Genomic DNA, 24367 nt, shown 5'->3' with positions numbered 1-24367 from the left:
TCCCCCCCCACCCCCTCTGCCAGAGGAGCCCCAGGCTGGCCCCAGCTGGCTGACCGATGCGAGCCCCGGCCGGAGCAGCCCCAACCCAGCATCCCGTGGCAGTCTATTATACCCGCCGCCCATGCTGGCTCCCCCGCGCCAGCTCCATGGGGCTACCCTGCCGAGGGAACCGGCTCTCCTGCATCTCTGCCTGCATCTGCTTTCCTTGGGCACAGCTGCTCCTTCCTGCCCCCTGCAATCCACTGCTGACGGGGCCATCTTCTACCTGCTCTCATGGCATCAGGCGAGTCCTGCCCCAGGCCCAGAGCTAATCGAACGTTCACTGAGGAGGCCGCTGCAGGCTGCCTCATCAGACAGCGAGTAGCTGCTCAGCGTGTAGAGAGTGGTAGAAACCCACTCAGCCAACGCTCCAGCGCCTCCCAGCCCCGAGCATGGACCGTAAGAGAACGCGGAGGGCAGACGACAGCTGCAGGGGCATTGCGCCCTGGGCAAGGGGCAGCTCATCGACTGGGAGGCCAAGAGGAGGGGTGGGGAGGACTCTGCTCCTTGGACGGGAAGCTTTTGGCAATGGGTAAGGGGCACCATGCTGGGTATGTGGGCGGGGTGCTCCGGCACAGGAGGCAGACTGGGGTGGGGGGGGGAATCATGCGGGGGAAGCACGCCTCACCTCATCCCTTCGCTTGTCATGGGGTCTCCAAAGGAACCACTGCACGGTGGCCTGGGGCGACTTGGGGATGCACTCCAGGAAGGTGCCGTTGTGCTCCGTCCCATACACCACCTTCTCCTCAGCGCTGTCGAAATCATCCACTGTTGGAACACAGACGTTTGCTCAGTGCACCCCATGGAGCGGGCAGCCAGTGCCAGCCGCCAGCCCACCCCCTGGGGGACAGCCCTGACTCCGCTCAGGTGAGGTCTTCTGGCCTTGGGCCCAGAGCATCTGGAAAGTCCCCGATGACCCCATGCAGTGCTGGCAGGGCGTGTTTGGCTGGATTTGCTCTGTGGGGCAGGGGTGGCTTGTCCCCCTGATTGGCGCCTCTGGCCCCCATCACCATGTGGCATGACATCACAGGGACAGCTGGTTAAGAGAATCTTCATTTGTGACCACAGGGCCCACGCTCAGTGCCTCGGACTGGCATGTGTGTGCAGGATGTCTGAGCTGGGCCCGGGTGCTGCATGAGTGACCTCCCTGCGCAGCACACATGGAAAGCTTGCTGGGGCAAAAACACCGCCTGGAGGAAGGTGCTGTTCAGCTCAGGAGCCCAGCTACATGGGAGGACAACCCCACTCGGCCCAGGCATTGCCATGACACCAGTGGACCATCCGTGTGGGCAGGAGAGTCCTGGATGCCTAGCCGCCGGCTGGCCCCTCTAGGCCTATTTGCACCCAGCCACTGGGCTGCTGAGTGAGAAGCTGGCCCCTCTCAGTCACGCGTGGGCTGGAACACGAGCGGAGCACGTGGGCCGCCTTACCAGTCAGGTTCTGATCCAGGCACCGGTGCACGGGGTTCCCGGTCCGGATGTCCTGGCGGCGGAACCGGCGCTTGCTCGGCGCTTGGTACCTGGCGCAGGAGAGGCCGTCCCAGGCGCAGTAGGGGTCCCGGGCCAGGCAGCACTCGGCACAGGCCGTGCCGTAGGTCTCGCACTGGTGCAGCTTCACCTGGGCCACCCCCACTCGGGAGCCCACGTAGAGCATTTGCTGTGGGAGTAAATGGGAACAGGCTGGTAACCAGTAACAGGCTGTTCTCCACCTAGAGCCCAGATCTCCAGGATGATCCCATGGCAAACGGGGGCTGGGCAGAGCAGTGGGGTTGGGGCACTCTCCCCTCCCCAGCAGGAGCCAGGGTTCAAAGCCTGCTTGGGGCCATATAAGCCTAGTCTCTGAGACTGGGTACCCACATCAACACCCGCCGTGCGGGCTGGCACCATTCTGCCTGCTTTGGCTTCAAGACTGGATCGGAAAGGTTTGTTATTACAAAGACTGAGGTGCCACGGGAAAGCGAGGCCTAGACTAGCCTAGTGCTGCAAGGGCATTGGCAGAGCTGCGTGGGGAGCCCGAGGCTGGAAGCTGTAGAGAAGGAGGGAGGTGCATTGGTGTAGCTTTGGGATGGGGGCCCAGGACTGGAGCAGCAGGGGGGGCAGGGCAGGACGGAATTGTATCAACAGGGCTGCGTATGGAGGGTAGTAACCAGCCAGGCAGATCCATCAAAGAACACATGGATGGAAGGATGATGCTCCCTGCTCATCAACTCCAGAGTTCGTGTCCAGATAGAAATAAACACTCCTGAAGGAGAGGAATTTCCACTGGGTGGGCAAAGAGGGTGGGACTAGGAGGGAAGCGGCAAGAGGGGCAACCAAAAGTTTGGGATGAATATCAGGAGAGTTTCCATTAAGCTGGGGAACGGTCTTCCAAGGCATCTGGAGGAAGCCCCATTGAGTGATTGCCTGGAGACATCCTGCACTGGCTGCTGCGATAGACAGGATAGCTTAACACCATGCTCCTCACACTGTGGTCCCCAGAGCTGTTGCTGCCACAGCCATGAAGCATCTGCCGATCGTCATGCACTGATGCTTCCTGCTTGGTCTAGTCCAAGCCGGACGCTGTTATGGTTTCCTGGAGTTTATATGGGCACACACACACCCCCTCATCTGCCCCCAGCATCTCTCCGCTCTCTGCACAACCCCTGTGTGTCCATCTATGTCGAGCACACCTGCTAACCAGGCTGGGTTCTGCCCGACATTTGTCCCACCGAGAAGCCACTACTCACTCGTTTGACAGAGATTTCCATCTCGGTAATGGGTGTGGGAGCCTGGGGGAGGAAGAGACAGCCCTCAGCTAGGACACGGCACAGAAACGACCTGCCCCCCATCTCCAAAAACTTCACATTTGGTCTGTAGCATCTTCATCCTTATAGGTTTATTCAGCTCCCTGCCCACCCCCCACCACCCCATCATCATCTATGGCATTTATTGCTTCCCAAGGGCTAACACATCTTCACTAAAACTTCCCAGAAGAATGGAGCCAGCCCCTTCCCCCAGCAGCCCACCCAGATCAGACCGGATTCTCCTCTCACTTTCACCACTAGCCCAGCACTGAGTTCGCTGAATCCTTTATCTACGCCAGCATGAGAGGAGATCCCAGCCCATGGCATGCACTGGAGACGGTCGCACACACAGCTCACATGCACACACACTTCCCCAAACAGAAGGCAATATGCCACACACTGCACATACAACAGTCGTACACACAGGCTCACTCATGCACCAGGTGCCACGTATGAAACGGTCCCACCCACGTGTCAGCACAGGTGGTAACGTAGTTTACACGGATTGTCCATGCATACTATGTGCATGTCACTGATTGCACAGACACACTCCTATACGTGCCACACTCAGACATGCGCAAACATGCAAAGATGCCTGTATGCACACACACCGCTATCATTCACACACATGCGGCCATTTATCGCACCTTAAAAACCTGCAGCTCCTCCAGAATGACTTCTTCGGCTGTGGCCAAGTTTCCTTTCTGAAGGGCTATGACCTTCAGTACTGAGCCAGCATCTGGATGGGAATAGAGCAAGAGCATTGACAAAAAAGACCTTCACCTCGGCATCCCAGCCATCGCTCGGGGGGGGGGGGCAGATGGAGACAATTCCTGCTGTGACACGCCTGTTTTGTGCACAACCTGCATACAAGGCTAAGCTCTTCACCATCAGTTTGCATCCAGGGCCAAGATCACCATGAATGTCAGGGCCTGGACTCATCAGGAGGCGATCACTGGTTTTCCCTGGTAGGATGTTGGAAGGGGTCCCTCCCAGCCAGCTGGACAATGACTCTCACAAACAATCATATCAGGCACTGCTACAGGCCCTTTCTCCTACAAATCTCAAAGAGCTTTGCAGATGTGGTGAGCTGAGGAACAGGGAGGCCAAGCGACTCCCCAGCAGGCGAGAGGCAGAGCCAAGAATAGAATCCAGCTCCCAATCTCTTTCTGTAAACGCTAGACCATGCTGCGCTCATTCCTAGCAGTACCACTGTGTGATTCAACGGGCTGCATCTTCAGGGGCTGCTCTTAGAAGCACGGAGGGTCAGCTGGGCTATCCACAATGGCTGCTATCTTGCCTCGCAGAAATATTATTAACAACAAATTGGGCTTGGCTCCAAAATTTGCCTGATAACAGAGATAATTTCCACCCACATGAGTGGCGCTCCGAACACAGCAAGTGCCCATCACAGCAGGTCCTGGCTCCAGCATACAGTGCTCCACGCTGCAGCTGGTAGAGAGAGCCAGTGGCTGTTCCATTTCTCAGGGCCGGCTGTGAAAAGCATGGGAGAGATCGGTATCATTTGTATGACTAGCATGAAGATCTGTTTATTTCTCATGGAGGGGGCATCAACAAGCAGTCGCTCACGTGTCCCAGGAAAAGAGCACAATGCATTCAGCTAGCCAGCTGAGACTTACAAGACAATGATGGGGGTGTTCTCTTTGATGGCCCCCTTGCCCCGGTGAGCTCACAGGATGCGTATGACAAGGGGACGGGGCCCCGTGAGGGGAGACAGAGAACAAAGGAGTGTTGTGACTATTGGGCCTACAAAATGTGCCCCTACTGTAAAGTCAACCACAAAACATGAGTGAAAGTTCAGAAGTGATCACCACCTATCATTTTTGCTTACTTGGAAATTAACCCTGAAAATTAGGCTGTTTTCAATAAATGAATATTATAAACAAGTGCTAGCCAACCAGACACAGAAGTTGGATTAGTGCAAACAAAAAGGACTTGCTGATATGATTCAAGGACTGTTGAACTCATGTTTGGTAAAACAGAAGATGTGCAGCAAGAAGTTAATGGACCAAAACCAGTGTGACAGACCTTAGGCCTAATTAGTGGACAAAATAACAAGGGGGGGGGATGTACTAAGTCTCCCATTTTTGTCCTTTTTGGGTTTCTTCAGGAGTGACTTTGATAAAAACATTTTCAGTTCTCTTCTCCTCCCCTTCCCACCTTGCATCCTAGCCAGTGATTTCCCTACATGCCCCCTGAATTTCCCTAACCCTCCCCACCCCAGTTTTGTGAACTAGTTACATGCAGTATTGCCAATTTAGTGACTGTTTGGAAATTTGAATTGAAATTGAAACATTAATACACACTTTAAAAGCATATACAGTGTATGATAAAATATGTGTATCTGAAAAAGTATAATAGATTTGAAAAGTATGAACATAGACTAGCTTCCTTATACAGCTGTTGTTTTTTATGCCAATGTCAGTGCATTCATTTCAGTGATGTTGGCCAACCTAATAATTTCAAATGATGATTTGTAAGCAAAATCTAAATGAGCTCTCCCTGGCAGCTAGTGATGAGCTGGGGGCTGGGGGGAAAGTCTTCAGGACCAGGTTGCATTTACATTCACACTTAATCTACCCAGGTATCCAGCAAACAGAGCTGTGTTGCCCAAGTGATTTGGGCTGGGGTTGGGCTACGAATCACTTGAATGCGGGGAGGGGGGGGGGGCTCAACCCGATCTTTTTGCTTTGTTTCCTGGGATGAAAGAAGTAGGAATTCATCTCTTGCTACTCCCAGTCACGACAGCTACAGCTAAGCGTTCTTTTTCTTCATTGAATAGAATTTTGTGTTCTGAAAGAAGTCGCCTTCTTCCTGATCATGTGAATGAACTAATGAGCATATCAAGTGAAGGAATGGAAATACCAGACACACAAGAAGCCACCAAAGATGAACGTATTGCATTCAAGAAGTTCATTAACAGAGTTGTGCAAAATTATAACAAGAAACCAAGAAGGATGTAGCCAACTTTAATTTGTGTGATGATTTTAAAACATGAGTTAAATGTAATAAAATGGTCATGAAACATTTTTCAGTTTTTGCTATGGTTCCATACAGTTCACCTTCACCCACACAGTCTCACTCCTCATCGGCCCTGACACCCCCCTGTAAATTCGAACACCCCCACTAATTTCAATTCCTGGGGAAACCATTGACCGGCTCGCCTCATCTCATCTTCTTCCCTCAGTTCATCCCCAAACCTGCCAGCACTGCAACTTCCTGGATGGAAGGCTGGCTGGCCTTGCTCTTGTTTAAGGAACTTTGTTTTCACCGGTGAGTGCTGAAAGTCATCACATTCTCATGACATCCAGTCCTCAGCCTGTCAGTGTGGCTATCTAACTGCCAGCATCCCAGAGACATGTAAGATCCTGTTCTGCCTCCCTGCCTTGTTGTGTTACATCGTGCCTAACTATATCTTTCCTCCTCTCTTGGCTTTTCATTGAATCCTGAAACCAACTAAACAGTATCCACCCAAGCCTGCCCTGTCTAAGGAAAAAGGATCCAACCAGATGATGGCCCTGAACCAGATCATAACTAACGAGGATCCAAGCAGCAGGTGTCACAATCAACTTGCCAGCCAAACAACCCACTCATAACTAACCAGTGGTCCAGTGTTCTGAATCTTCAACCAAAGCCATACTTCACCCATATTTTCTATCCTGTCTTTCCTCTACCTTGTGTCCGTCTGTCTGTGAAGAATAGAATAAGGGAATGGCCACATCAGGCTTCAGAGTAAAATGAACCTTTTCCTTTTCATCAGAGAAAGGTTGTTCTGAAAATCAGAGTCTGATATTTTGACTTCAAAAGGAGAGCTACTTTGAGACGGTCTGATTAAGTTTGTTTTGCATAATCACTCAGCCGTAGTTTCAAGATCAGGGCTTGTTTTAACTTTGTGCTCTTTCTTGTGTTTAATCAATAAACTTTTCATTTGAATAAATGGTTTTGGGTGTTTGCCTAGTAACCAAGTAAAACCAAGGGCTCTGTTTAAAAACAATCCCGAACCCGCCTATGACCACTTTAATGTCGGATAGTGACAGAATTTATAAACACTTTTAATTAATTCTTTAGGCCTTTCAGATCAATATCAATACAACAGGGGCCTGCCCAGTTTTAAAGAGACACCCTCCCTGAAGCTCAGGGGAGGCAGGGAACACAGAGGCAGTATTTACAGGGAAGCAGACTGAAAACCAGCCCCCCAGAGGCAGTGAGTGCCTGGAAGCAGCTGGGTCTGGGTCTAGGGTTGCCAACCCTCCAGGATTGTCCTGGAGTCTCCAAGAATTAAAAGATTGATCTTTAATTAAAGATTACATCATGTGATGAAACCTTCAGGAATCCATCCAACCAAAATTGGCAACGCTAGCCTGGCCAAGCATTGAGAGAAATGCTAAGGTTAAGTCAGACATATGCATGTAAGCCTTTTGTTGTTGTAACCCTTTTCTTTGGGAATCCTATGTTCCTATGCAATAAACATTTGGAAGAAGGTGCTTAGAGTCACTGCATCCACGGATTGGTGAGAGTTCCCTTAGGGAAGGCTCTTATGAGTGTCAAAGACAGCTGGACCTGCAGGGACACCAAGGTTGGTCAGCAAGGGTGCTGCTGTTGGGGGCCACAGTCTGAGAGTGGGGGGGATCATGGGATTCCAGCCTGAGAGAAGTGGAGACATAGGGCTTGTCACTGGAAAGGGAGCACTTGGGAGAGACTGAGGAGGGGTTAAAGATGCAGCTAACCCTGTAACTGGGACAGCTGGTCTATTCTACTCAGATACCTAACAGCTAGTGCATGTTCAGCTGCACTGCGGTTAGCAATGTTGGCAGGCCTGGTCTAGACAGACTGACAGCACCATAATCAACATGGTATTTTGAAAGACTCTGCTGTGAGCTGCAGCTGAACTGACCAGGGAGGACAGCCCAGAAGTGGAGAGCCAGGGGAGGGAGCGAAGGGAGATCTAGCAGGCCTTGCTGAGACCGTGGGGGGTTCTCCTGTTGGCACCAGCTCACCTGTCCCGAGAAACATGACATCATACTGCCCGTCCTCAGCGTCCACCCGGTCCACCACAATCTGCCGCAGCCGGTGCTGCAGGTTGGTCTTCACCAGCACAGGACGACGGTGCAGCGGGTACACGGGCCTATACATAAGTGGGTGAGCACGGGCGAAGTGCAGGACCTCGTCGGGGTAGTCCTTGGTGGAGCTGTACTGCCGGCTGGGCTGGTTAGTGGTTTTGCTGGGACACTGCAAGAGGCAGAAGAGACAGCATTTCAGCCTGGCATTCCTGCTCTGCTCCCCTGTGCCATGACACTAGGAGATCCCACCTACAGCCTCTCCATCCCAGTGGTTGTGAGACACCTGCTCGGCCTTAACAAGGTGCCTTGGGAATCTCTACTCCCTGATGCAGTCTGGGTTTCTACGTCCTTCTCAAGCTCAGATCTGTCCTGTTGACAGCCAAGGTGGAAGGCTCATTCCCATTAGCTCCCCTGTGTTATCTCCTCCTCCCCTGTCCAACCTCAGACACAGGCCTGCTTGGTGTGGGGGGCGAAACCTCAGGAAGGGTTGTTATACTGAATGGGAAAACATGCCATAGACACTGATCTGCCTGGGTATAGTTCATTTGCCTCAATTAAATCCCAAAGTGGGTCCCACCTCCCGAAACGGACTCTAACGATGGTCCCTGAAAGACCCAGGAGAAATAACTGCTGGGAAGTTCGTGCCAAGGCACAGCCACCACCCCTTCCTGATGCCAAATGGCAGCCCACCACCACCAGATGGGAAAACTAACCAGCCTTGGCCCAGAGGGTGAAGCGAGATGGGATTAATAATGGAAATACCGGGCCTTGGAGTGACCATGTGTATCATTAGCATTCTGAAAAGATCATTTTAGGAGTCTTCTCCAGACACCTTCAAAAACAAGGGTGTGACCCACTTACAACTCCTGGCCTGGGGTAGGGCACCTTGCCCTCATATGCTGCCCACTGGTGATCCGGGCCATCCTTATGGGCAAAGGGCCCATTGAAAACTTCCCAGATGTCTGCCATGCGGTACACACAGATGGCAAAGCCTTGGAAGACGTTGCTGAAATGAGAGGAATTGGTCCAGGGTGAGGATCCATTGTTAGCTACTCACACACACAGGGCTAGCAAACCCTTCCTATTAACAGTGCTGGGGACCCATGTAATGGGTGTATTGAGGAGGGATAAAATTACCAAACCAGACACCAAATCCAAAAGCTAACTGCAAATCCACGGGCAACAACCCGCCCAACGAGATGGGACTCGGCCTTCCACTCCTGATCAGCTCGGAATTTGTATCTGACTGCTCAGAGAGTCAGAATGATCAGATCACAGTACAAATCCCCAGAAGACAACGTGCTGAATTCAAACTAAGGCGGCCACCGTAAAAAGTATAAACATTCAAAACAATAAATATCATGAAAGTTACAGGTTAAAATAAATGAATCCTAGCTATTAAAAAGGCTGAAAAAGGTTAATTAAAGTAACGAGCTAAAGAAATCAAGTGCCTTTACACAAACCCAAATCTAGGAATGGGAATGTTCACATTAGACAGCCCAATAACAACCTTATCTCTGACCCCAAGGCCTAGCAACCAAGAGACATAGTATTGTCATTTTCAGATTACACAAAGACTGCTTTAAAAGACTGAAAGATTTGCTTTGAGACGTCAGGTATTAATATTTTAACTGTCTCTGTCTTGCTCCGAATTATATAAATCACCACCTTGAAGGTCTGTTGTACATGGATCGGCCCAGCACTGTTCATTTTGAGTCTCAGATTATGCAGACACTGCACCAAGGACCGTATTTGGTATCTAATATTGATCCATAACTACAACATATCTATCTGTAGGACCTCCAGGAGCTACGGCTATTTATACCAGCTACAGCTATGTATACGGCTATTTATACATATTTACACCAAAACCAACCCAGTGCATTTGCATTATTCATCATCCTTATGCAGCTGACCTCTTCTACCATTATATAGTTACTAGACAAACTATCTCTTCTCACTTAGATTATATGCATTTTGGAGCAGGGACTTTCTTTTGCCACTCTGTTCAGCGCCTAGCCCACTGGGCTGGGATCCTCTTGGCCCTACCACAATGTAAATAATAAACAATAATAATACTGAGCAGTATGGGGAAAAGGGGTGGGGTCAAAGTTAAGGATGGTGTTGGAATGGCTGATGTTAATTTTCGAGTGACGGGAGAAGGCCTTTTGTTCATTATAGAAAGTGAGAGGAGCTGTGAGTTGTTACCTGATGGTGCTGAAGAGGGCATAGATCTCAGGGCTCTTCCCATCTTTGGTCCTCAGTAAGAAGATGTCCTCTATGGAAGAGAAGGCTGGTCACCCTGTATATCAAACTACCCCCTTCCACAGCACCCCACCTCACATCCATCTACTCCTTGATGCTCTCAGCATTCTGCTGGCTTGTCAAGAGTCACATCCCAAGGGATACAACTATCCCTCAGCCAGTTCCAATCAATAATTTCCCCTCCGCTCCATCTCCACCTGCTGGGGGTTGGATAGAGTGAGGCAAGCCCCCCGCCAAGATTCTCCCAAAGAGACGAAGGCCAAGCTGGAGAGCATCTCTGGACTCCATGGCATCCCAGAGGCAAACAGCTGGATCTTGTTCTTGTCCCCAGAGGCCCCAGGTCAGCAGCCCATCCTGATTCAGCAGAGCACTTAAGCCCAACTTCTAGCACAGACTGAACATTCAAGGCTTTCTCCTTCCACCCACCGCTGCCAAGTGGCCAGTCCCCTAGCCACACACGTATCATAGAATATCAGGGTTGGAAGGGTCTTCAGGAGGTCATCTAGTCGAACCCCCTGCTCCAAAGCAGGACCAATCCCCAATATTTGCCCCAGATCCCTAAATGGCCCCCTCAAGGATTGAACTCACAACCCTGGGTTTAGTAGGCCAATGCTCAAACCACTGAGCTATCCCTCCCCCAGACAGACAGCCCCGATCCCAGAGCCTCACAGCCAGAGAGCGTATGGGCAGTTGCTCCTCTTACCCAGTTCATCGAAGTAGGTGTCTATCCCATCAGGCCCTGGAACAGAGCACACCAGCCGGGCTTTGTTGAAGGTGCTCCATTTGTTGACCAGCACCCGCTGGCCCCCTGCATCATTCTGGAAGGAGAAGGGACATCACTGCACACATTTGGAAGCAGCCTGATAAAAGGTTAGCTTAGAGACCATGAGCTTAGGAGGTTTGAGCCACATGAGCAGCCACAGAGCTAGTTTCTCCAGAGGGGACAAGATCATGGTACCTTGACAGGAGACAGTGGCAGATGGAGCATACTGCTTGACCTTCAGCTCAGATGGGATTATTGCACTTCAGGCCAGGGAAACACTGCTCCACCCCCAGCTATGATCCCTTCCCAGATCAGTCAAGTGACTATAATCAGGGCCCAAGAAGACCACTATTGCCTGGGGGAAAGGAGGACCAATCTGAGATCCATGGAGCACTCAAAATCAGTGACCACTTTGGCTGCATATTTCTAAAGTCAGGGCCCCAGAAATGAAGCCTCAGATAGTTTGAGGCAAAAATGTGATCCTAAGTGACTTGCCCAAGATCACACAATGGGTCAGTGGCAGATCTAGGAACTGATTCCATACAGGCCAATTCCCAGTCTGGCGTTTTAACCCCCACACCATCCTTTCTCCTTTTCCAGGCCAAAGCCTTCCACAACCCCTTGCCTTGGCTGAGACACACAGGAATACAGCACCAATGGAAGAAGCTTCCTATTCCTTGGAAAGGAACAGAAGCAGTTATTGGTAACAGCTGTAAAACCAGAATCACTTAATGGAGCAGCTCTGGATTGACACAAGTAGAGCTGAGATCAGAATCTGGCCCTCCCTGGAGTCTTTCCATTAATGGTTATAAACATACCCAATGCAAAGAGAAATGAACATCAATGGGGCAATGCGCAGACCTTGCATTCAGCCGGAGTTCTGATCTTTCCCTGTTAGGGAACTAGGCATTCCTTAAACCACCTCTGCCTAGCCTGCTTGACCGAGTTAGAAGGGAAGTGCCTGTTGCCTAAGGAAAGGGCTGATGTATGGAAGCAGAAGATACAGGTTCTAGGCCCTGCTCCGACTTCTTGCCCTTCACGAATCCCAGCCTGGCCTGAGTTTATCCGTTGGCCTGTGCCCAATGGACATTCCCCTCACCAAGCGCAGCATGCGGCCCCTGATGCAGCACCCCGAGATTGTTGCTGGGATCCCCTGTCAGGCCACCCCTCGGGCCAGCTCCCTGTCCAAGACAGCATGTTGCCACTGGGCACAAGCAGAGGCGTGAGCTTTGTACCTCTGGGGCATGTGGGGTTTATGTAAATGCAGGGCTAGTAATCCTGACTCTGGGTGATGCACACAGCACTGGGCAAACTGAACCCATACCCCTATCCTTACATGCAGGCCCTGCCTATTCTGACCTAAGACCCTATACCATTCTGCCAGTGTACTTCAAACCTGCCCTGCAGCCCCCCTGCTATTCTAACCCTGGCTCCCGCACACAGCTCTGCCAATGCCCCTCCAGCCCGACCTGCATCCCCCCTGCTATTCCAGCCCTGGCTCCCCCACACAGCTCTGATGATGCCTCTCCAGCCCGGCCTGCATCCCCCCTGCTATTCCAGTGCTGGGCTCTCACACAGCTCTGCCAATGCCTCTCCAGCCTGACCTGCAGCCCCCCTGCTATTCCTGCCGCTCTGCTGATGCCCCTCCAGCCTGACCTGCAGCCCCCTGCTATTCCAGCCCTGGCTCCCCCACACAGCTCTGATGATGCCTCTCCAGCCCGACCTGCATCCCCCCTGCTATTCGAGTGCTGGACTCTCACGTCGCTCTGCTGATGCCCCTCCAGCCTGACCTGCAGCCCCCCTGCTATTCCAGCCCTGGCTCCCCCACACAGCTCTGCCAAAGCCTCTCCAGCCTGACCTGCAAACCTCACCTCCTGGAAATCTGACCCCAGGCCTGTCCTGTGCACAGCCAATCTAATGACCAGACAAACTGAGAATTGGCCAACCAAGTAATTTCACCAGTGACCTCAACTGGGTTTACATAGAAAGGTCAAACCCTCGGCCCAGGCTAAATCCTCTTTGTGACGCTCCAGCTATGCAAAGGGGACTCGAAGCTGCACTCAGAGGGTAGCTGGGGATTCCCCTGTACAGGAATCCCTCACGGCCCAAGATGGGGTAGCCAGTTGTAGATATCATGGAAATAGGAGTTCTGTAAGAACCTAAAATAGGAACAATCCATCATCTGGCTAGCCAGGTAAGTTAGAGCAGCTGTGGGGCACCTCTAACTTGTGCCAGGAGCCAGTTCTGCCCTAGCATTTGAGGAGGCTGAGACGTAGCTCAGAGACACATTTACTTCACCCCACACTCAGCTGCATTGAATGTTAGCCCAGCACTGAGCCCCAGGTCTGCAGGGCAAGGTCAGTGCACTAACCCACTAGGCCAATTTGTTAACCAATGTGGATGACCTTTGGCACACGTGCATGCGTATTTTCCGTGTGTCTGAGGCATCGTAGGAAATATATGGTCAGTCAGTTCTTGTCCCCACTCCAGCCTCTTGCCCAAACAAAGAATCCCACTCCAAGCAGGGATTGATCAGTCCAATAAATAACCTCTTTGTTCCCGTGCCTCAGTGTTTATTTCTGGGGTTAGAGCAGGAGCAGAGAATTTGCAGCCAACAGCGTTGCTCTGTTTGGATGGAGAGCTGCCATCCTCTCCTCCGGTTCATGCTGCCCACAGCCTGTTCCAAAGCAGCTGCTTCCACACTGAGCGACTGCTGATGCTGCTGGCCGACAGATGTTTCTCTTCGCCTCCCCAGGATCTCTGGGGCCTGCTAACTTGTGCTTGTGAATGACAGGGCCGGGAATTGAGCCACCGCCTTCCAGGTGCTGTAGCAATTCCATCACGATGCCTTCCTCAGAGCCCACAATCTGCTCCAGCCCCTGATTACTAACAGGTTTCAGAGTAGCAGCCATGTTAGTCTGTATTCGCAAAAAGAAAAGGAGTACTTGTGGCACCTTAGAGACTAATAAATTTATTTGAGCATAAGCTTTCGTGAGCTACAGCTCACTTCATCGGATGCATTCAGTGAAAGCTTATGCTCAAATAAATTTGTTAGTCTCTAAGGTGCCACAAGTACTCCTGTTCTGATTATTAACAGACTTCCAAAGGTTGGAAAGGAAGGGGAGGGCAGATTTCATCCCTCCGGGGCCGGTGAGCGCAGAGAGCTCAGAAATTCCAGCTCCTCTTCAACAAGGTGCTTCCAACACTGATCACGGCAGGATACAAGACTAATCACAGCCCACAGAGCTGACCCCAAAGCAAGTATGTGGATAGCACAGGGGGATGGCCCCTGGGACTGAGAATCACTTACCAGCAGGGACTGGCAAAGCCAAGGATGAGTTTAGTATTGTGAAACTCCGTTGGTCAAGTCTTGGTGGCTTGGATCCATGAGAGTGTGGATAAGTGGTTCGAGGTTTGGCCCGTCTTCATCCCAGATGTTGCATGGAGGCTAGTGGCCAGGAGGCCTGGTGACATGCAGCAGTGAAATGCATCCATCTATATGTTAATTTTGCTATGTCACTGCAGCTGTGAATGCTACAGGTGGGCAGCCCCATGGGGTAGAGAGCTGTATGGCTTGACATCTTCCTTACCCTGAACCACTCGAGCAAGCCTATCCAAACAGCACGCTGTGATTCCAGAGGTGGGGGGCGAGGGAAGGGAGAGGGACAGTTGAACTTCAATGTTCCATGTGGAGGGCAGGGAGGGAGACCGCGGTCACGCTCCGTGTGTGTTACAGCTCAGCGGATCGCACAGCTAATATGCATTCAGTGACGGGGCCTCCACTGAGATGGAACGTGCATTCATCTCTGCATATGCAAGTAGGAAGCCCCTGGCTGGAAGTGCCTGATCTTCTAGCTTTTATTTCCTTCTGCCACATCCAGAGCAGGACTGTCCACAATTCTCTCCACCAGCAATGGAAGAAGGAAACCATAATGTCCACCTGGAAGTTTTCACACAGCTCCCAAAATATCTTAATCCCACATCAAGGAAGAAATCTGTCCCATCTCCCCCTCCCCCCACACCAAAAAGTGCTGGGAAAAGTGTTACCATGAAAATAGAAGATTTTCACCAGGGTTAAATTTGTGAACAGTCACAATATCTGGAGGGCAGATAGAGGTCACGAGCTGAAATGTTGCCACTTTCAGAACACAAGCTGCATTCCCTAGGGACTAAGCAAACTGTGACCCAGGATGGAATCTGCAGATCCTCACATGGAAGTGGCCCACAGCTCTGACACGCAGGCTACCTGAGACGGAGTGGGACTCAGAACCAGCACAGCTGAGCCACTGGGCAAAAAACAAGAGACGAGTATAAAGAAGAGACTCAAAATCTCAAACTCTCACAGGATGGGAAAACCATTCCTAACCAGCTCTACTGAGCATAGGATCACAATATGAATAAACTCAAAATTGTTTCCTGTCCTGAAAGAGGACAAAAGGTCACAATCTCATAAATTTTCATGAACCGATAATCCAAAAAAAAATTTCAGATCAGGAGAGCGGGTCAATCAAAATGCTTCATTTGGACCATTTCATTTCAAATTCAACCTTCTTAAAATGCTTTAAACTTTTTTTAGTATAAATTAACACAAATTTCAATATGCAAAGTTGTTTCAAAATCAGAAGATAAAATTTCTCATTTAGAAATGGTCAAAAATGGGACATTTCAACAATTAAAAAAAAAATAAAATAAAAATTTTGAATCAGGCGTTTCTCCTGAAAGCAGACTCTCGTAAACAGCTTCAGTTTCAAGGAATCAACATTTTCCAAAAACAACAAACACGTTTGTCTGAAAGTTCCCAACCAACTCTAATTCTCATCCACTCATGACCAGACCTCCTCAGAGATGACCCAAATCCTTTGCGCCAGTCACCACAGTACATCAAAAGAAGAGCAGGACTTCACACCACAGAGCTGTGAGTGGAACTTTCCAAATTGTCATGATGGCGTATGGGCTCACTGTGGCCTCCAGGTCTGGAGCGCCCACTCCAGGTAGAGTCCAAAAGAGTGCTGAAGTGGCCCACAGCCCTGACACGCAGGCTACCTGAGATGGAGTGGGATTCAGAACCGGCACAGCTGAGCCACCAGGCAAAACAAGCTGCAGTAGATGGAGAATGACGTCCGGGATGGCTCTGGCTAGTTGCAGTCAACAAGGACCCTCTCACTGCACCAACTCGGGCCATATGGTGCCACCCAGGACGTACCTAGTCACACAGTCCCATTGAACAGACCAAGTAAGACTTCACGCAGTAGGAATGTCAGAATCTGGCCCTTCATCATGCTTGCTGTTGCTGTTCCGACCCAATTAAAGTCACTGTAGTTTAAATTTGAGATATGATGAATTAATTGAAATCTGGGAGACAAAATCATGATTGGTGCGAAGGATGGGATCACAGTGAAGCAAGACAGGGGCCAGGAAGAGGCTCAGGGTCTCTGATTTATAAAGAACAAAAGAAAAGGGGATGTAGAAAAAATGGCCAGGAAACTGGAGAGTTTCCACTTGAAATGTCAACTTCAATCCCCATCTTTCTCATCAAAGGCTTAAGTGGGATTTTTGTGCCAACCATATTAAAGAGAGTCATGAAGCAGAATTTTCCTAGCCTTGGCTGGAAAAGAGTCATTCGCAGCCTTGAGAGATTTCCGTGACACTCAAGCACCAGGCAATCTGGAGTGTGAGGCCTTGACTGAAGTGTTTAGAAAACACTACAGGTGACTTTGTTCATCTCACTCCTGAAACCCAAACGGAAGGACAAAGCAGCTTTGATTTCACAGTTAAGTCTGGAAGAGCCAGAGCCAAAGCCCATTGAAATCAAGGAGGAGGTGCTGTGGGCTTTGGATCAGCTGCTCAAGACCTGCCACTTTGGTGGTTAGGAATTTAGGAGACCTGGGTTCAATTCCCAGCTCTGCTACAGACTTCCTGTGCAACCTTAGGCAAGTCACTTCATCTCTAGGCCTCAGTTGCTCATCTGTAAAATGGGGATAATAGCCATGCCTCACAGGGCTGTTAAGGTTCAAGACTAATGAGGGCCATGGAGAGAGGATTCTGGTTGGCTCTCTGGAAGAAATTTCCCAGTGGTGAGATCTCGCCAGCTCCTGCAGGAAGTGGTGTGAACTCCAGCTCTTTGGACATTGGAGGCTGGACCAAGCAAAGCCCTGACAGTTATGGGAGTTGAGCTCTCTTGAAAAATCTACCCAGAAATGTTTGCACCAAGCATTTTGCTAATACCAGAGGAGTGTTCCCCCAGCCCAGGCCCAGTGTAGGGCTGCCTACGTTGTCCCCTTCCAGAACATGGAGTGCTATAGACGTTCAGGATTGCATATAGCCCATGGGCAGTCAAGGATGGGCAGCCATAAATTAGAATGGCCAGGAGCTGCTCACACTTATGCTGTGGGCTGTTTCGGCCCCTGGAGCAGTCTAAAACCCAGAACGTGCAAAGGGGTCATAAAACTTCCCCAGAAGCTGAAGCCTGCTGAAGGTGTAGCCCAGAACCAGACCCCAGTGTTCCAGGCACTGCTGCTTTGTGGCTGACCTAGTTAGCAAATGGGGACCCTTTTTTGTGGAAAATTTCAAATTTTCAGCAAAAAAACAACCAACCAAACCCCTGAAATATTTTGGCTATAAATGAAAGCATTTTGATTCTGAAATGTCACTGTGGTGTCTCATGGGAGTTGTAGTTCAGATGCCTTATGCTTCTATTCTCTTCTAGAGGCCACGTTCCCTAATAAGGCAACATCTCCCAAGATGCATCATGGTCTTGCTTGTTGGGGGGGAAGCAGGGCATCATGGGAAATGAAGTCTGGCTGAGACACCTGGTCCATAGAGGAGAATGGGGGCATGAGGGACTTGAATTACAGCTCCCATGGGGGATCGTGGCAGCATTTCTGAAGTGAAATATTTTGGTTTTGGGGGGTTGAGTTTGATGAAAAATGGTTTTCCATGGAAAGTGACTGAAAAATCGCATCAGGTCAAAATCCTCATTTTCCACTGAAAAACAGTTTTACCAAAAAATTTCTGACTGCCCCACTGGGCACCTTTGAAAACTTTACCCAATATTTGTTTTCAGAACAAAGCTATTTACAGGAGGATGGGGGCAAATAGGAGTGAGGAAATTCCCCCATAGCTCCCCCCATTAACCCCCAAAGATACAGTAATGCTACCGGGGGGTCCCACCACCCAAAACTCATCAGAACAGTCACTCCAATGTTACCACACATTCCCTCCCATGACCTCACCACACAGATTCGCCCAACACGGCTGAAGATGGCACGGCCTTTGCCATCTGACTCCACTGCTTTCTCTGTGAAGAAGAAATAGACCTTGTCATTGTCCCGGTCGTCATTGTCTGGGATCAAGTAGGCGGCCACAAACTTTGGATCTGCGTGAGAGAAAGCCCAGAGCAGAGCTAGAATATACGTGGAAGAAACATGAAGGACAGCATCCAGCCCAGCACTGCTCCAAATGGTGCAGTCCCTGGTAGAATCTCCACTGCGAGCATAGCTGCCTGTAGACCCCCAGGTCCTGGCTGCCGAAGCAAACAGGAAGCCAACAGCCAGTCCTGTCAGACGGAGCATCCCCTTCAGTCAGGAGTTCTCAAACTTGCCATAATATGGGCCACATCTTAGCAGGCCACTGTACCGTGGGCCAGTTCTGCCCTCCTAAATTCACCATTGGGCAGCTTCCTGCCATGCCTCCCCTCCCATTTGCCACTACCCAAGCCACACCCTCCCTTCCCATTTGCCATCTCCCAGACCAATGCCCCTCCAGCCTGGTCATGCATACTGTGGCCTTCTGCATGGACCTACAGTGAGCACTGCATGGTGGGGTGGGTGGTATCCAGGAGTTGTATTAAAGAGGAAGGTGGCTGCAATTTGCTTCATTTAATACCAATTAGCTGGGACTTCAAGCTCTAGGGGTTTTGCCGAAGTGCTTCCCCCCTAGGCAAAGTCAGAGAATGTGCTTTTACCATTCAGCAGGCGCTGATCCATCTCAGTGCGTAGAGATGAGCGGGCCCCCATGCTGCGGAAGATCACCGAGTCCCGGCCCAGGAAGTCTGCAGTGAGGCCTGTGTACAGCTCCCCTCCTGGGAAAACAGCCCCACAGAGAAAATAAAACCCTACAGCATGGCCCTGTGGACTGCAAACCCATCCTGGAAAAAGAGGGCAGCACCCTTGCAAAGGGATTGAGCTATATATATGCTGTGGGAAGTCTATGGCCTGACTCAGGTTAGAGTCCCCGAGAGGGGAAAGACCCTGATCTGGATTTCTGTGCTCACCTGGAATGGAGCCACTGGAAATGTGGACTTCAGATGTTGGCTCTAGCCAGGGAAGAATCCCGAAGTAGATTTCTAACTGGTTATAAATTACTCTAGGCCCAACTGTGCTGTCCAAGAGTGCCATGTCTCGTCGAGGCTGGCAGCTGTCGAATTCCACTGTCCCTAATATGGCTGCAGTTGATGATCTTCCATAATAATTTCTCTTCAGTCTATGCTTTAGCAGCGGGGACCCAACTGACCTGAGATCTTGGGGTTATGAGGGTTTCTATCAGGGCAGCTCAACCCTAAGCAATGGTCAGTTGTGGAGGGCCAAGTCTTTTGCTGACCCAGCAGGACACTTACCAGTGAAGGTGCTTGCAAAGGCCCTGTTGGGCTCATGTGGACACTTGCCCCGCCCATTCTGCACACTCGTGGGATCCAAGCTGAACACATGCTGGGAAGAGGAAGGATACACAATACAGGGTGAGGCAACACAGAGATGCCACCAGGCTGACTAGAACACAAGCTGGGTCAGAGATCTAGGCTGGAGTCCAGAAGCGATGCCTAGGGGGGTGCTTGTAACACGGTGGTCAGTGGCTTGGAGCCTGCAGCTCATCTACGTAGGAATAAGATACACACTGGAAGGGATGGGATAAGGTGTGTGCGACACCAACACAGACTTACTATGACTCTGCTCTGAATGTGGCCCCATGGGTCTAGTTCTGGGCAGCTGGAGAAGTGGTCTTGGCCCTTGTAGCCTGGGCATTCTACATCTCCCAACATCCCCACATGGCATCAGAGGATGCTGGGCATCTGACAGCGCTGCGTTCCAGAATCTCGGGGTGCCCCTCCTCCCAACACAGCTCGGGGGGGGGGGGGGAGTGGCGGGGGGGCTCTGCAGCTAAAGCCTTTCTGGCCGTCCTCCTTAGAGTTTAGTCATTTTCAATGAGATGTGAGGAAGAGCCACAGGAAAGGCACAGCTTCATCTCAGCAGGAGAATTGGTCTAGAATAAAACGCAGAGAAAACTCTGCCAAAAGAAAACCACGGTCCTTTAGAACAGGAGTCCTCAAACTTCATTGCTCCGTGACCCCTTTCTGACAACAAAAATTACTACATGATCCCAGGATGGGGGACTGAAGCCTGAGCCTGCCCTGGGCAGGGGGACCAAAGCCAAAGCCCAAGCCCCACTACTCCAGGTGGGGTGTCCAAAGCCATAGCCAAGGGCTTCAGCCCCAGGCCAGGGGCCTGTAACCCTGAGCCCCGCCACCAAGGGCTGAAGTCCTCAGGCTTGGGCTTTGGCCCTGGGGTGGTGGGGCTCAGGCTTGGGCCCAGGGTAGTGGGGCTTGGGCTTGGGCCCCGGGCCCCAGCAAGTCTAACGCCAGCCCTGGCGACCCCATTAAAATGGGGTCCCAACCCACAGTTTGAGAACTGCTGCTTTAGAACAAAATCCTCCTGCCGTGAGCCTGGCCCCTTGGCACTGGGGCCATGGGAGACTGAAACAGCTCACGCGCTGAGGGCCAGATCCCTAGCTGGCATCCATCAGCTCTGCTATGGAACTCTGCCAATTGACACCGGCTTAGGATCTGACCTCAGGTGTCCAGAGTCCTATTTACCCCTCTCCCTGGGTCCCTGTCTATGGCATATTGATGTATGGAAAGCTTGGATTCCCGGCCCAGGTCACAGAAAGTTTGAATAACCAGGCTGGTGCAAGTGGGGAGGCTTGCAGTTCTGTCCCCACCCCATCGCCCTTGCACAGCTGACATGCTGTGCAGTTTTTGGCATCTCCTGTCTGCCTCTCCCCTGACTTGGTGGCACACAGCAGGCCCTTCACGCAGCCTGGATCTCAGCTAGGCAGCCGTGGCTCCATGCCCCCACCCAAGCACAGCCACGCTACGGAGCAGGGCCCTGCCGAATGTCTGCAGGGGTTCTGCAGCACCAGGAACAGGGCCCCAATTGTGTTCCACTGCCTGGTGTGACTCTGGGAGGGGACGCAGGGACAGGACCATCCCAGGCTCTAGACCATAGATGGCTATGCTGAAAGGGCTCTTTCTCCTCCACACTCAATACAAGAGGCTCAAAGCTTGTGTGGAAGAAGGGGGTCATAGGGAGGCCATGCTGATTAAGAGCAGGGATCCTGGGCATGGAAAGAAATGTCATGTACAGAGCTGGCCAGGGCGAGGGGGTGGGAGCAAGGTGGGTGGATCCATGCGGCAATTCAGCCTTGTTCAGAGGTGGGGTAGGGAGACGTGCTGATCACTCTCCATGGGGCAGCGGAGGTTCCTGGGTCTTCCCTGGGGCGGATGGTGGGTTGTTTGCATGGAGCGGCTCCCCTTGCTGGGCAGGAGGCTGGCGTTGTGTGGGACCAGTGCTGTGCACGGATTCCCCCCGCAGTGCAGAGTGGCCTTATACCATCTGCTCATCCCTCTGCCGTTCAGGTGGTTTGCTCCAAGCAGGGCAGGTGCCACCCACCAACACCCTTGCGGGGTTCACCCACTCATGCTACATTTTGGCCATCTGCCTCTTCTCCCCCTTCTCCCGCCCCAACAGTTCAGGATTGTCTTTTCCTCCTTCCTTCCCATTCCTGGCTCCTTTTCAATCTGCTTCTTCCCCATTTCTCTCCCCTGCCATTGTACCTAGTGCTGTGGGGCCTGTGCCTCCATGAAGCATAAAGAGAGTTAGGCCGGACTTGGGGTTGGAGGGGAATCTGGCATTGCAGCTGGAATCAGCCTCATGGCCCAGCAGAACATATCCCCACTCCAGCCCTTCCCAGGACATTGCAGAGGCTGGATCAGGCCAAGAGACAGGCCCCTGATGTAGAGCTGAACATTCTCCAGTCCAGGCCCTTCTCACAATCCTGCCATGGCCACGCGGCACCAATAACCCCAGGGCAGCTGCTCTAAGTGCTGGGATTTCCCTACAGTCTTTGCCAGTGATCAGTGGCACGGTCTGGCACCAGCTCTCATCACAGGGGCTCCCGCAGGATTCGCTCTGCAGGACTCAGGCCGGCTGTCCCGGGGCGCTGCCTTACCTCGCCACGATGTCCCACGTCAATGAAGGCGCATACAGGGTGGAAGGCTCCTGTCCCGCAGGCCAGCAGGTGAGTTCGGTTGAAGGGGTGAAGTGCTCGGACATAGTTGGCACATTCCGTCTGGAAGAGAGACAGTAGGGAGTGAGGCTGTTTGACCAAGCGGATCTGTCAGCGCATGGGAAGGACTCAGCACCGCCTTCCTCTTTGCCAAGCGGCGTAATATTCCTCTGACTGTGTGTGATGGTGCAGCGGGTTCCTTAGCAATGGATAGTTGCTACAACAAACACCTTGTAAGTCACCACCTTAATTAGCTTGTCTAGTCCACACCCTACCCCACACGGTGTGGCCAACTTGTGTGATTTTATTGGGTTGCCTGATCGGCTGATTGCGAGTTCCTTATGTTGATTACTGAAGAATATCCGGTGGACACTGAGGTTTGGGAGGTTGTCGTCCCAAGGTCAGAATCCCTATTAAGCTGGGAACCCCGACGTGCACGCTTGCAACACTCACACTCAGGAAAAACCTTCTCTATGTGTAATAGTTTTCTTACTACAGTTAGCCAAGTTACAAACACTCCAAGCCAGCAAGGTAGCTAGAGAGAATGCAGAATGAGCGTCCGAGCATCCAGAGACTCACATCAGCCCTTGCAGAACAATCTGACATGGTAGGCATTCTCTTCCTCCTCAGCGGCCGCATCTTCCCTGTCACCACCTCCAATGGTCATCCTCCTAGCATCTCCCAAGGCACGCAGGCCGCGTTACAGCTTCTACAATGCCTAATGCATATTCAAGTAGGGATGCCTTTTCCTTATCTCCATTTCCTCACCCTCTGAATGCTGGGGTGCCCTCCTGCCATAGGTTCCTAGCCCATTTACCTTAAGCTTCTTAGCAGAAGCATCAACTCGTTGCCATGACATTCTTGCGGTCAGACATCTGTTGATGTTCCTAACTGAAGACACTGCAAGCGGTTCTAAAGTTGTATCTGTGGCTACCTGTCAGCTGTTTAGTCACTACAGCGTTCTGTCTTGTGATATCGTATGATCTAGGGTTACTGTTGGTTAGCTGCTTGTACTCCAGCTTTTCAGGCCTTGATTGGTTTGGCTAAGCTATTATCTTTCAAGCTCTGAGACTTGCAGTCTCATTGCATTACTGCCTTGACTTGTACCTATGCCTTCCCTAGCAAACAGCTATACCCAAAGGCTACACTTGCGCATCTTGCCCTATCCGGTGCTTTTCTTGAAGCCCCCAGTTCCTGGAGTCATGAGGTTAACACTAAACAAGCAGAGTCAGTTTCTAGCCCTCCTGGTTGCAGAGAAAATGTGACCCATACAGACCGAAGAATCAGAAGAATATGAAAAAACCCCTCATGTTTTTTAAGGCAATTGCATGGTATCTGGGGTTTTGAACACTTGGAGGCGGCAATGCTGCACACGCCCTGCCACAGGACCCTCAGATGAGCACACGCGCGGACACGTTGCTTGCGAACCGAGCAGACCAGGGGACGACAATGCAGTTTCATGACCCCTGGCCCGGGATGTGGCAGACCCGGGTTCAAGTCCCTGCTCTGCTGATTCAGGGCAGAGTTCTTCATCCCACATCACCCCAAATCAGCTGGGTCTCCCACACAACCCCGCAACTTACAGAACAAGAGTCTTTCTCATTTCATGGAAGCCGATCAGTCTCAGCAAAAACGTCCCAACCAGCCCTATTTGGGAAACAGCTGGCCGGCGAGTTGACAGCGCAAGACATTGGTGCTGCTTTCTGCAGCTGTGCACTTGCCCTTTGTTTCTACAGAGCAGGGGGAAGAACCAAATGAGTCCCAGTGCATTACGTCCATGAAATATTACAGCTCCAAGCTCCTCCTTGCCCCCCCGCCCCCAAAATCATCCTAACAGCTCTTGGAAAGCTCCCATCACACTGGGATTTTCCAGCCGCTCCCCCTCGGCTGGGGCAGGGCAGGCAGCATAAACCCAGTCCCTTGTCCTCGGGCACAATAGCAGGAAGCAATACGTGCTCACTCACAGCTGTGAAGGTGGGAGGGCAGTTCAACTGCCACACTGCAGGGAGTGAGACCGTTCAAGGTCCCTGCTCCTGCCTAACAGAACAATATAACTCCCAGGGGGCAAACCCCTGCACCAGCTCCTCAAGTCAAATGATT

General features: G+C 51.5%; 1 protein-coding gene across 1 annotated transcript in view; it reads right to left on the bottom strand.

Moving 5' to 3' along the window:
• SEMA3G (semaphorin 3G) overlaps positions 1-24367 on the bottom strand; it is a 65074-nt gene that overhangs the window by 1510 nt on the left and 39197 nt on the right. The window contains exons 4-15 of the mRNA XM_077821289.1: positions 22211-22330; positions 19545-19635; positions 18894-19010; positions 18163-18305; positions 10871-10985; positions 10111-10180; positions 8764-8908; positions 7840-8071; positions 3469-3560; positions 2765-2806; positions 1470-1695; positions 668-807 (exon numbers count right to left, since the gene is read on the bottom strand). Coding sequence (XP_077677415.1) covers positions 668-807; positions 1470-1695; positions 2765-2806; positions 3469-3560; positions 7840-8071; positions 8764-8908; positions 10111-10180; positions 10871-10985; positions 18163-18305; positions 18894-19010; positions 19545-19635; positions 22211-22330 — 1533 coding nt within the window. The remainder of the gene's footprint in view (positions 1-667; positions 808-1469; positions 1696-2764; positions 2807-3468; positions 3561-7839; positions 8072-8763; positions 8909-10110; positions 10181-10870; positions 10986-18162; positions 18306-18893; positions 19011-19544; positions 19636-22210; positions 22331-24367) is intronic.

Source organism: Eretmochelys imbricata, chromosome 7 (genome assembly GCF_965152235.1).
Source record: "Eretmochelys imbricata isolate rEreImb1 chromosome 7, rEreImb1.hap1, whole genome shotgun sequence".
NCBI classification, from domain to species: domain Eukaryota; kingdom Metazoa; phylum Chordata; order Testudines; family Cheloniidae; genus Eretmochelys; species Eretmochelys imbricata.
The sequence above is the reverse complement of the archived record's forward strand: the minus strand, read 5'-3'. Positions and strand labels throughout refer to the sequence as shown.